Below are 14,036 nucleotides of genomic sequence, written 5' to 3'. Positions count from 1 at the left end.
TGCGTGGAAGGATGCAAAGATGAAGGAGGTTGAAACCTATGACGAATTTAAAAGACTAATGATTAAGAGATTTGAGAGGGTGCCAATTTCTTTACGTTTGCAAAAATTTCATGCCTGCGTCCAAGCATGAGATGAGGATGTGCAAATCTATGCGGTTTGATTACAAACCTTAGCAATGGACACAATGGTAGACAAACTAGTGGTGACGCTCAAGAAAGGAAAGTTATTAAAAGATGTCAACAAAAGGAAAGAGATGAAAGATTATTAGTACAATTTCTTCGCGGATTAAATGACCGCATAAAGAGACCCGTGATGTCACGTGACCCTGATATGTTCGATAAGGCGGAACAGGCTGCTATGAGCGAAGAAACTATAGAACAATTAACAGCGAAATCACGAGCAATGGTCAGAAGTATAAATAATCCTACCGATTCGAAGCAGGATCATAATATCATAACTCCTAAGGCATTAAAGGAAACTTTAGTGGAGATACAGAAGCAATTACGGCGATTAGGAACTCAAGAAAGGAGTCAGGGAAACTCGCAATGCAGAAACCCCAGATTTTGGCACCCTAGAGCATATGGTGATTCTCGATCTCAATACCCATTCCGAGGGAGGCAACTAGACGACGACTCCCAAGGGCTCCAATATCCTCCTTTAGATCGAAGTAGGATCAAGAACCGAGATGCTACATATGCTCTCCAATATGGGACTAGGAATGTACAAAGGGGGTCGAGGATTGAAAGAATGCGAACCAATTCTCGACCACCCAGGAAGCTGACATACGGGCAAATTAGTAAGGTAAATTGGTGGGAACATAAGAGGGATTCTTACCAAAAATTAGCTAAATGGGAAGTATACTGAAACATGCAATTGCTGACTGCAGGAGACCCATACATCTCCCAAAATGGAATGCCTTTACGGTTCAGAAGTAGGGGAGGAATCCGAGCATTCAACCGAGATTCAGAGCCAAATCTCTCGTGCAACATAAATGAATACACGGCTTGTCTAGCCATAGATATCGGGTCCAAAGTCACCCTCTTATCCCAATCGTTAGCCCACAGAGTGGCCAGGTAGAATGGAACTGGAGTAAGGGAGAGATTCTGTTCCAAAGTGTTATGGGCCATGGAATAGTCACCAATGGAGCCATAAAGGTTCAATTCGACATAGGCCCTTTGCAATTTTCTCACTCGTGTTATGTTGTAGATGATCAGATTACACACCCGTGTGATGGACTTTTAGGAAGAGATATTATTAAAATCAAACGGTTGACGATTTGTCTGGCAAGAGAAACATTAATCCTCCCAGGAGGGGAGGAAGTCCCATTTCGAATAGCCTCCGATTCAAACGACTCAAATATTGTACCACCAGGAGGGAGAAGACGACCTCGTAGAGTCGCACAGGTCCCATCCAAAGGTTACTCGATTCGTAATTGACCAATACCCCAAGTTATCAATGATCAGAAAAAATCCTTTGATTCTGAACAACCTCGAGAGGTATGTTTGGTGGCAGATTGTAACCTTCCCCCGAGATCCGAAATAATTACGGTGGCCAACGTATCAGGAATAAGCAAAAAGGGCCAAATTGGGATTATAGAGCCCTCCACTGGTAGTCAAGAGGGGGTTATAGGGACCAATATCCTGGCAAAAACTATGAAAGGTGGACAAGTGCCGGTCTGCGTAACTAACTTCTCCACTCAACCAAGAAAACTAACGAAAGGCGAAAAGGTAGGAATCTTTTTGAGGGCAGTAGAAGACAAACTTCCTGCAACGCCCAGCTCTCTCAACAAATCTGTTACTTCAAATCTTACCAAGGAAGAGTTCGGTCAATTATTCAACTGGTCCCACATTGGGAAAAACCAGAAACAGCCTTTATTAGACCTTTTATACAAATATCAACAAGTCTTTGCCACTCACAATTATGATTTGGGGTATTGCCAAGTAGTGGAGCACGAAATTAATACTGGAGAGGCTTCTTCCATATATCAACCTCCCTATCGAATACCATACGCTCAAAGTGAGAAAATGAACAAAATCATTGACGAATTACTAGATCATGGAATAATATCACACACGAAATTCCCCTGGTCAGCTCCAACGTTATTGGTCAAAAAGAAAGAGCCAGGGCTATGGCGCCTGGTAATAGACTACCGTAAGCTCAATAAAGTTACCAAGACAGACCCATATCCATTGCCCTTGGTCCAGAAAGCCCTCAGTTTGATGGGACAGGCAAAATATTTCTCAACGATGGACACTCTTTCGGGGTTCTGGCAATTGGCCCTGAGAGACAAAGAAAAGTCCGCTTTTTCTAGTCCTGGCGGTCATTATCATTGAAATCGGATGCCTATGGGTCTTTGCGGGAGCCCTGCATCTTGGCAACGGGCTGCAGACTTCATTCTTCATGGATTAAAAGGAAAAACTTGCCTCGTCTATATGGACAACATCTTGACTTTTAGTTCTGACTTCCAAACTCATCTCCATTGACTAGAGTAAATCTTTCAGCGCCCTGCTGTCGCGGGCTTAAAACTAAAACCAAAGAAATGCCATTTCTTGCAGCAATGAATCAAATTCTTGGGGCACGACGTTTCCGACAAAGGGATAAGACCAGATCCTGACAAAATCCAGTGCGTATTAACTTTCCCTAGACCTGCCAACAAACATGATATTAAGTCATTTTTAGGGTTAACGGGATATTATCGGTGTCACATAAAATCATATGCAGATATCGCAAAGCCCCTGACAGATTTATTAAAGAATGACATTCAGTTTCAATGGGGAGAAGAGCAAGACCGGAGTCTCGAAATACTGAAGGAAATTATTACCTCGGCCCCACTTTTAAAATCCCCGATTTTACCAAACCTTTCTTATTAGCCACAGATGCTTCTAATGAGACTATAGGGGCAGTATTATCAGAAGAGGACGAAAGAGGAGAAAGGCCGATTGCTTACGCCAGTCAGATATTGCAGAAAGCCGAGAAAAATTATAGTACTACTGAGAAAGAATGCCTTGCGGTTGTCTGGGCTACCAAATATTTCAAGCCCTATTTATACGGAAGAAAGTTCGTTATTCTTACATATACCATAACTTTTAGGGGTAAATGTGTCGTTAGGTAAACCATATGGTGGCACTTCCACTCACTGTCTTGTTTGTGAATGGTATGTCCACAAACAAGATGGCAACCAGTGCAACTACTAACTACACAGGCTTTTAAAGAAAAAATTTCCAATCATAATTAACCTATTTTGATTTCCTTTTTTTCAATTTTTAGTATAGAACATGGTTCTGTTAATTCTTCCATAATGTCATCTTTTCCTATTGTAGAAACTTTTTCTGCATTTCTCACACACGTCTACGTTTTTCCTCTTACGATTTTTGGATTTATTGTTACTTACTTTCAGGGCTGAAGGTACAACTTCTGACTCTTTTCAAACTCACACACATCCCATGCCTGGATAAACCTTACTCATATTCTAAACAAACAGGTCAAAGCGTTCTCCTGGTTTATTCCTTTTGCTCACATCAATCTCATCAATTTTGACAATCCTTTTCAGATCCACCAATTTTCATTTGAGTCAAATTATATTATGAAACCGTCATAAATTTAATTGGAAATGGTGCTTAACATCTACCTCTGGGCCAAATTACTTAGTATTTAATTATTAATAATAGTGGTAATGTTGCTATCAGGCTTAGAGTTATTTATATTGTACATATGAGCAAAGTTTAAAAAATTGTGTGTTGCATAATGTTATGAGATTTTATTTAAAAAATAACTTTTATATTATTAATTATAATAAAAAGGCAAAAGGTTCAATTTTGAGAGTTAAGACGAGTTTTTATTTGGTAAACTAAAAATTTTTTTTAACTTTGAAAATTTTTGACATATGGCCCAAACTTCAATATCTTCAGAATCAATGGTTTGATTTTCCTGAAAATATTTAGAAACATTTTCCCCTAACATACAAACCGTCCGGAAAAATGTCTGAAATTTTTGACAAAAGACACAGGAGTTATTAAGCCTTAAAGTGGGTGAAAAAAATCATGATTTTTTCCCCTCACACACATACAAACACAGAAAAAAATCCCTAACTTTTTTCATATCTTGATTTTCAAAGTCTTCAAATATAAAAATCTTAGGGGTCGTTTTTTGACCAATTGCAATGCACTCTCTCTGATATATAACAGCTAGGAAAGTAAAAGTATTAGTATGTTTGACATTGTTTTTTATACACTTTAGCATCAGCATCATTCCATTCATAACAATGTTTTTGTCAACAAACTCTATTAAATTTAATAACAACTTTTTATAACTTTTGGAAGACAATTATCAATCACTTTACTAAAAAAACTTTGTACAAGAAAACATACAGTTTTAATTTTTAAATAAACTCATTTCTATTTATTTTTAGTTTCTTTATTTTATACATTAATCACTGTAAATTTTAATTGGATAAAAAATATTTAATTGCAGCATTTTTTTTCCCTTAATTTTATCAGATAATTTATCTTAAAATTATAGATTGAATGTAACAATATGATGACAAACTAGTGATAATTTTTAAAATATTTTGATTAATTACTCTGTTTTCATATTTAAATATTAACTTAATTATTCTAAAACTAAGTTTTTTCAATAAATGCATTCCTACTTTTAATATATTATTAAATTATATGTATAAGAGTTATATAGACCATTTGATTTGTTTTTTATTGCTGAGTGTTAGTTTTAACAATTAGCGAGTTAACTGTTTGTTTGTTTATCTCTTTATCTGATCTAAATTTAATTTTATTTTTAATGTGTAATGGAATAGATTCTAAACATTTCTTGATAATTTTTTGTGATAAATAATCTAATAATCTGTATATTGAAAGCAAATTTTTGAGAAGACAATGGAATGAAATCTATCAGAAAGACTTTCAGTTTTATAATATTCAGTTTAGTTTATTTATATAAACTAAGCTGAACTTTATTCTGATGACAACTAATTAATATTGATTAATTTGAATTATAAATTGTAAACTCATTTGTAATTATATAAAATGAAAGAAACTTTATTTCTTTCATTTTAGTGTGGTGATAAATAATGTAGGTAATATCAAATAAGAAATTATATATAATTTGAGTTTTCATTCTATTAATTATTTTAAGTTAATGTTAAACTTTTTCAGATGAAAGTACAAAACCTCCAGATGCGGGAAGTTCGTCCTTGCCTGACAAACTTCGTGGAAAAGGTAGACCCGTAAAAGCTACCTCTCCAAGTCGACCAGGGACGCAACCTTGCCCAACTTGTGGAAAAGTTTTCAGTAATTCTAGTGCATTAACAAAACATAAACTGACTCACAGTGATGAACGTAAATATGTATGCCAACTTTGCACTAAAGCATTCAAACGACAAGATCATTTGTAAGTTATTTTATATTAATTGGTAGTTTAGTTAATTTATTTTATTTTTATACATAATTAGGAATTGCCAGTTTTTATACACTGTATAACCTAATAATTTAGAATGAAAATTTTAAGAATTTTTAGGATTTCATATCAAAATGATTGATTTTTACAAAATTGTAAAAAATTTTCAAATTACTTTTTTAAAAATCTTACTCAATTTGAGTGTCAGAAAATGATTTTAAAGCAATTTTAATTAATCTTATGGTTTCTTCTGTTTGAACATTAATTCTGTTTCAGCATGGCAATCTTTTATTACATCAAATTCAGTTCAGTTAAAAATACTGTAAATATATAAATGTAATAATATGGAAAGAATGTACTTTCAAAGTGTTTATATCAAAAGGAAATGAATTTTTATTTGTGGTTATTGATGAAATTTTGCTCTTGGCTACAAAATCTGACTCTTGAGTCAAATTGATTTACTTCTTAAAAATTAAGAATCAAATCATAAAATTTTGGGGTTGAGATAAACTTTTTATTCATTTCTCCAAATTTTTTTGTTTGTTGAACTTTAATGTATGTTATGCAAATTAAAAAAAAAAAAAATTTGCTTACCTTGACAAGCCTGTTTAGAGAATATAAAAATCATCAGAATCTAAAATGGTATATTGCAAGAGGTCTCCATCAGTAGTGCAAAACATATATAGGCAAGCAGCATATTGTGTATGGGACATTTTGGTTCATGTGGCGATCTCAAGCAATTCGTTGTATTCTTTGTCGATGGTCACATATAATATATGGAGGTAATCCTGCTAATTTTGATAGATTGATGATCTGTGATGTCTTCTTTCTAACTGCAAATTTTTGTCTTTGGATGGCCGGGGCAGATTTTTGGCGGAATTTTGCAAGTATACCAAAATATCACCATTGAGTTAAAGTCAGCTTTTCAAAAACACCATTGAGAACAACTCGCTTTTCTGCCAAAACTTCTTTGCTCCCACTATAAGTTTTGGGAGGGATGGGAAGAAATGTAATGACCTCAAATAAGTCTGTGCTGGACCAAAAATAGCACGTGATAAGCGATTTCTCCCTCTTGCGGAGTGTGCGATTTATTTTGTTTAAATTATTTTGAATTTCCTGTCTCCTCACTTTAAGAAAATTTGATTTTACACAAGTCTTTTTATTATTTAAATAAAATTTATGAATTAATTTAAATTAAATTGTAAATTTTTTATACAATGTAGAAATGACGTAGCTAATTACGTAATCGATTTTACGTAAATTTTTTTGTTTTTTATAAGTGAATAAAGTGTTTTTTAATAAAAAAAATTATATATTTGTGTGCTTAAATAGACTTGGCCGAATATTACATAATGAATAGGGGAAATGCAGAGACGTTAATAAGTCAGGGAATCACAGATAGAATTACCTGTATATATGCATATATAAAATAATTTTCAAACTTTCTGCTTGCCTTTTCTTTAAGATGAAATTTTTTGATACATTTTATAGTAACTATTTAATTAATGATAATTTTGTGCTTTAAATTATTATATTGTTTGGGCTGCTGTTTTCAGATTGCAGACCTATACATTCCCATTGTTCTTTGTTAATCTTGAGAATGGAGTTATCTAGATGAAATCGTGACCAGAGGTGGAGAGCTTAGGGGATGGAGGCCCAATTAACTATATAGAGCTAGTGAACTGAGTTGAGTGCCATCTGTACACAGGCAAAGAAAACTGCTTTGGGAAAACACCTGCATCTTTGGATTGGATTGGTATTGAAACACGGTGCTTGTTTTCTTCCTGTGATAATGGACCACAGGTCTTTGTTACACGAAACATCAAAAAGTAACTGTTGTGTAGTCAGTTATAGTGTTACCTATATTACTACCTAAACCTAATAACCAAATAAGAGTGAAGGAATTGAGATGCAAGATCTGGTCCTGTTATAAAACCTTAGTTAGCTTTATTTTAAATTTAGTTCTCTAATGTAAAGTTTCGTAATTTCCTTTTTTTTAATATTTTGTTAATCTGACAGATATTATTAATTGGCATATGACATGATATTTGAATTTAAGATATTTGTGAAAGAAAGGAGTAAGAAGCAAAATTAATATTTTGAGGAAATGAAGGTAAAAGTTCTCCCTGTTAATGCAATACTATCTGCTACTGCTGTGGTCCTTATTGAAGCTCCTTTAGGTTCTATATATATGATTAGTTACAAATTTCGGTTAATGTTACCTATGGTTCCAAGATGGCGGCTCATCTCTGATTCCGGCAAATAGAAGAAAGGAAACAGTGATGATGCACGTTCTAACCTAACCTAACCTATTCTAATAAATTACCATAATTATTACTAACAAAATTATTAAAATAGGTTAGGTTAGGTTAGAACGTATGTCCCCACTGTTTCCTTGCTGGAATCAGACGAGCTGCCATCTTGGAACCATAGATAACATTTACCCAAATTTCATTATTTATCATGCGACGGTTATGTAGTTAACTTCTTATTCTACACCACCCTTTAAATTGTACAAAATTAAAATTATAATAAATATCAGAATATTAATACTGACCAGTCCTTTTTATTGTTATACCTGTATATATGTTACAGTAAAAACCCATTTTTAGTTAAAATGCATTTTAACTAGTTGAAACTAGTTTTTACTGGATGTCATTGTTAAAACTCGTTTTATCTAGTTAAAACTAGAATTAACTGCTGTACATGTTTTGATTTTAGTTAAAACTAGTTTTAACTTTTAACATTAGTTAAAACTAATTTTAGCTACATAAATATGTTTGGGAGAAATAAATAAAGTGATGATTGGGATTAAAACATTTGTATTATTTAATATGATATTTATTGAAAATATTGGTCACACATCTGTGTTATTAACATTAATTAACCCTTTGTCCCTGAAGGCACCGATCAATCTGTACCCTGGCTTTTTAAGCAAAACTTCGAGGGTACCGATTCATCGTTACTTTGGTAAATATCGATTTTTGTAAAATTTATTAACAACAGATATAATCTCGTTCGATATGAAGTGAATAAAGTATAATAATTCATTATATTAGTTGATAGCAGTATAAAATTTTGATTTCAAACAAATGTTTGATATAATGTGCAATAATTTCACAACGAATAAACATACATGCATAATGTAATGTACCGATATCTGTCTGTATGTAACTGTCTGTTGTCTGTTATATCGAATTGTACAAAACAATATTCTATGTCTTTCTGGCTCAGTGCCAGCAAACAACTATGTAACTAGACAATGTTAATTTTCACAAAATGTTACAAATTATCAAATTTGTGTGTCAGTTCTGATATATATTATTTTTTTTCTTATAAATTTTTCTAATAAAATATATTGAAAAATATCGTATTTAAAACTAAAGATATTAATAAATGTAAGTGATTTTTTTCGTATAGATATAATGATAATTTGATTTTTGGTGAATTTTTAAAATAATATCACCTGACTGACCTATATTGCCTTAGGAGGGATCGCAAAATAAACGTAAGCAAGATGTCAGGGGAAAAAGGTTAAAGTGATACGAAATTCATCATACACTATAAGAATGTGTTAGCTGAATGACCTTGGTTGAAACAGTTTTTACTAAGCCATTTTGTTAAAACCCGTTTTGTCTAGTTAAAACTAGTTTTAACTCAAATTCATTTTTGACTAGCAGTAAATTCTAGTTATAACAATGACATCCAGTAAAAACTAGTTTTAACTAGTTAAACGCGTTTTAACTAAAACAGGTTTTTACTGTAACATATATATGTATTATATCTGATTAGTATAATCTGTATACTTTGTCTGCTTAGTATTTATATGTATATCTGTATATTATACCTGCTTATTTATATTTCTGTATATTATGTATGCCTATATACATATCTATATATTAAACCTGCTTAAACCTGGAATTTGCATGTGAATATTTAATAAACAGTTAAATTTGCTCAAATTTTTGGGAACAAAGTTTTATTTTCATGAAATTCTTTCTCATACACTAAATGTCAGTGGTTAAGAGAAATTCAATAAATAATGACAGATATCGGTACATTACAGTATATCTACTAGTTTCATTCTAACAAAAATGCAAGGTATAAACATTTAATTGTTGCTGTCACTGGTAAATAATGAAAAAAGTTCTTCAAGTTTAATGAATCATCCAACACCTGATGCTGAGAAATGTTTATTTAACAAACATTAATGTTTTTAATCCAAGATGATGGGCATTAAACGACAGACCTAGTCTGTCATTTAAATGTTAAGTTAAATTATGTTCGAATTTCAGTTGCATCTGTAGATGGCCCAACATATTGGGTTGAAAACGTTAATGTTTGTTAAATAAACATCTTTCAGCTTCAGGTGTTGGATGATTCATTAAGTATTTTAAAGAGCTGAGTATGATATTTAGTTAGTTCTTTAAGTTATTTTTCCTCAGGGTTTCGGTAAATATTGCATCAAAACTGCACTGCCTTCTAAGAATCAGTATTCATTTGCTCTGAAAAGGAGAAGCACGTACAATTTTGTACGTGCTTCTCCTTTTCCTTTGTTGCCCTGTTGCTGTTTCCTCAGTTTGCCACTAGAGGCATCTTGATCTAGTTTTGCAGTTCCTTCCACTAGCTCAATACCAGCTTCTGGTCTGTACTAGAAGTCATGTAATTTTTTTTTAATTAAAAGATAATTAAAAGAGTTGCAGCCCATCATTGTGACTATGTCACAATATTATACGCGTAATGTCTTCCCCAACTATACATATCCATGCTAAAAAAATTGCACATATTTCATTACTATTTGTCGTCATTAACTTTCAATGATATATTGTATAATAAAGACCAATTTTATGTAGCATTTGTATTTATTTTGCAATATACTTGTATTTCAAGATTGTTTTTGTGAAACACTAATATGTAATTGAGATCATTCACTCTATGTTTGTAGAACCAGAATGATTCAGATAATATGATATCAGTTTATTACTGAGAAACTGGTAGTTTATTAAAGTTTTTTTTTTCTCATTTTTACTTCCCCTATTCAGAAAATAAAAGTGAATGAAGCATGATAATAATCATATTATTATTTTATGCCATTGGCTGCTGAATCAGTATAATATATATAGTGTTTATTGTTTAGTACACTTAATCAGCACACAGATACAATTTTAGTACAATTTTATTCTACTTGTATATTCTCATTTAATATTTTTAGTTTTTATGATCTTGATGAAGATCTCTACTTTTCTTAATATAATTTTATAAGTTAAAATATTTTAAATATTGAGTTAAAAGAATTTTATTTTCCAGTTTTTATTTATTACAGGAATGGGCACATGTTAACCCACCGAAATAAAAAACCATATGAATGTGATGTTGAAGGTTGTGGAAAGAGTTATTGTGATGCACGATCTTTGAGGAGACATAAAGAGAATCATCATTCGAATTCTTGTTCTACAGGAAATATCTCAATACCTAGTGTTGGAAGTCACTTAGCCATGATTCCTGGAATGACTCATCTTGGTTTCACATCTCTCCAATCGTCTTTTCCAACAAGCGTCATTACTACTACTAATGACCAAATATTTTCTGAATCAACTGAAAACAACAACCGAATTCAGTATGTTCAGACCTCTAGTGTGTCTTCTCAGTCAGTTTCACAGAGTGATTTTACTCAGGAAAATAGTTCATCTGTTGAAAAACAAATGATGAATTCGGTTGCTTCAACTGCTTCATCTCAGTTACAGTTTTTGGCATTTCATCAACAACCACATCAACAGTTTCAGCCTCAAATTAAATCAGAGCCAGGACTTACATCTTCTGTTGGGGCAGGAAGAACAGAAGGTAGGACTGTTTTAACACCTTGGCATCCACAGACAATCAATACAAGTGCTTTGCTTTTAGCACAAAACTTTGGATCTCCAAATAATTCTCAACCAACAGGTTGTCAGTCGCAAAATAATCAGTTAAATATTTCTGAATCACTTGATTCTACTACTGATATAAGATCGAGAGCATCACCTTCTAGTGTTAAAAAGCAACAGACAGAAATTGGTAAACAAGGACAGGAAGAATCACAATCAGATACTCACTCCCATGACAGTCAACAACAAAAGTTGCCATCTCCAAACTCAGATAGTTTTCTCTCATCTCCAATTGCACCTTCGACTTCACAATCGTCTAATGAAGCTACATTTTCCTGCTCTCAGTTGCCAGCAGAACATAATATAAATATTGGTATTAGTTCGGACAATGTGTTTAGACAACATTCTATTCCTTTAAACCAGTCGTTATTATCATCTGAAATATCTCTTGCATCAAATAACGAGTTAGATAATGTCGTCACATCTGTTACAAATACGGGCACTACTGAAACAGAACAGTCTCAAATTAACAGTCCCCTATTGCAACAGTTACTGACTCCACCACAACATTTGGATTTACTACCAACATCCGGAAATGATAGTTCTTTATCAAATACTACAATTACAAGAGCAGCTTTACTACAACATGCTCTTTTTGCACCTAATCATCATCAGTCTCTACAACAAGGTCTATTTCCAAATTGGAATCAGGTACTATAATTTGATTAAAGATTTCTTAAAACTTATCAATATTTAAAATTTTAACTCTAATAGTTATAGCAATAATATAATGAATTTTAAAATTAATATCTGTAATTTTTAGAAATACAGTGATACCTCTGTTTTTGTCGATAATCCACTCAAAAACAATTGGCGAAATTTGAAACTAATGAAAACCGAGGCAATTATTACCATATAAATCAATGTAAATCCAATTAATTCGTTCTAGACAATCCAAAATACATACCAAAAACACATTTTATAGAGAATTAATATAGCATTAAATACTAAAAGCAATAAGAAATTGACATAGACTAATTAGCATAAAGATAAAAGTGTTAAGATTAAAGATGAGATAATTAGCATTAAGATGAAAACAATGGAATTGTTCGGCTAGACACGCGGGGTAATGTCTTGTCTTGTAGAAGCTAGTTGGACATGAGCTTCTAGTTTATATCACCCTGTGGTAAAGTGTGATGTAATTGTCTTGTAATAGTAGTTGTATGCGTTTATGATGGCCATATTGTGGAGAATAATGCCTTTGGAAAATCCGTTTAAGGGTAACTGGCCCCTATTCAGGCATTATTGACATGGAGAAAACCCGGAAAACTCCACGTGGCCAGCCCGTCCTGGTGAAGTGTGAACCCATGACCGAACTCCCAGTATTCAGGGAATGGAACCTTGCCCAGTGGTGGGCAGTCGTGGGGTAATGTTCACACAATGAGAAATAACACCACACTGCACTGGAAAATGGGTGGGTCGCCCTTTGTTTTTGCAAAATTAGCAGCGAGGTCACTTGAGCATGCCAATGAAAATCGAGACAAATTTTTTTGAAAAAATTGACGAAAACTGAAACCGGCGATAACCAAAGTCAACGAAAACCAAGGTATTACTGTATTATAAAATAAAATTCAAATTATTAGAAGAAGAGATTATATTTTATATTAATTAATTTAATAATATAGTGGTGCCTTGTACTTTGAAATTAATTTGTTCCAGGAGACTGTTTGAACTCAGAATTGTTCAAAGTCCAAATCAATTTTCTCCATTAGAAATAATGGAAAGTGAATTAATCCATTCCTTGATCCTAAACAAAAACCCATTTGGATAAATTGAAACAGCAAATATACATAATTTAAGGTAAAAGTAACACAATTAAATGCTGTAAATAATAAATTAAAACACAAAAACAATAAATAAAGTTTATAAATACTGTATAATAAAATGAAAATTGCATTAACTGGTGTTACACTATTGACTTTGGCATCTTAAACATGGCTGCCATATCCTCCATACATACACCACTCATTGTGTTTCATCTGAATTTTCACACTGTAACCTTTCTCTTGGACTTTGTTACTTTCACCCTCTTCAATGCTATGGCTAATAGTTAGGGGTTATATGTATATATAACTAAGTACAGTAAAAATAAAGCAAAAACAGCACTGAAAGATACATGAGCATAATGTGAGATGCTTTCGTGGTGAGAAAGAGATGACTTTGGCACACAGGTGACATATATCCAATGAGAGTAGTTTCTCACAGCATTTGCAGTTCAAATGTTAGAAGTATTGTTTAAACTCCATGCTGAATTTCTTTCAAATTCAGTGTTCAAACTCTGGAGTGCTCTAAGATAGTCATTTGAAGAATAAGGTACCATTATTTTAAATTAAGGTAGGGAAACCCATTGTGGACCATTAAGTTTGGACTATTATTTTGACCATTTTCAATTTCCTACAAGAAATGATTAAGCTGTCACCTAAAGTTTATGGTTTTTTTTCTCATAGTCTATATTTTTAAAATAAATTATCAGTGAAACCAAGTAAATGATATGAATATAATCTTACTAACAAAGTATATGAATATTTATATATTAGGTATATTTTTATATTGATGAAAACTAATTTTTTTAAAATAATCTAGTTTTTAAGTAAAAAAAATTGAATTTACAGTGGAGCATTGATTATCCAAAATAATGAAGGCAATATAATTTTGTTTAACAGTTCACATTTTATAGGGAAAATAAAAATATAAACCCGATTTTAG

At 32.5% G+C, this 14,036-nt stretch overlaps 1 protein-coding gene across 1 annotated transcript in view; it reads left to right on the top strand.

The window, feature by feature from the left end:
- Window positions 1–14,036, top strand: part of LOC136978849 (zinc finger protein 541) — an 81,771-nt gene that overhangs the window by 50,579 nt on the left and 17,156 nt on the right. Inside the window, exons 4-5 of the mRNA XM_067274670.1 lie at window positions 5,169–5,403; window positions 10,733–11,981. Coding sequence (XP_067130771.1) covers window positions 5,169–5,403; window positions 10,733–11,981 — 1,484 coding nt within the window. The remainder of the gene's footprint in view (window positions 1–5,168; window positions 5,404–10,732; window positions 11,982–14,036) is intronic.

Source organism: Centruroides vittatus, unplaced genomic scaffold (assembly GCF_030686945.1).
Source record: "Centruroides vittatus isolate TY-2023 unplaced genomic scaffold, ASM3068694v2 contig_559, whole genome shotgun sequence".
Classification (NCBI taxonomy): Eukaryota; Metazoa; Arthropoda; class Arachnida; order Scorpiones; family Buthidae; genus Centruroides; species Centruroides vittatus.
Note: the sequence above shows the minus strand (reverse complement) of the source record. Positions and strands in the feature narration are given on the sequence as shown.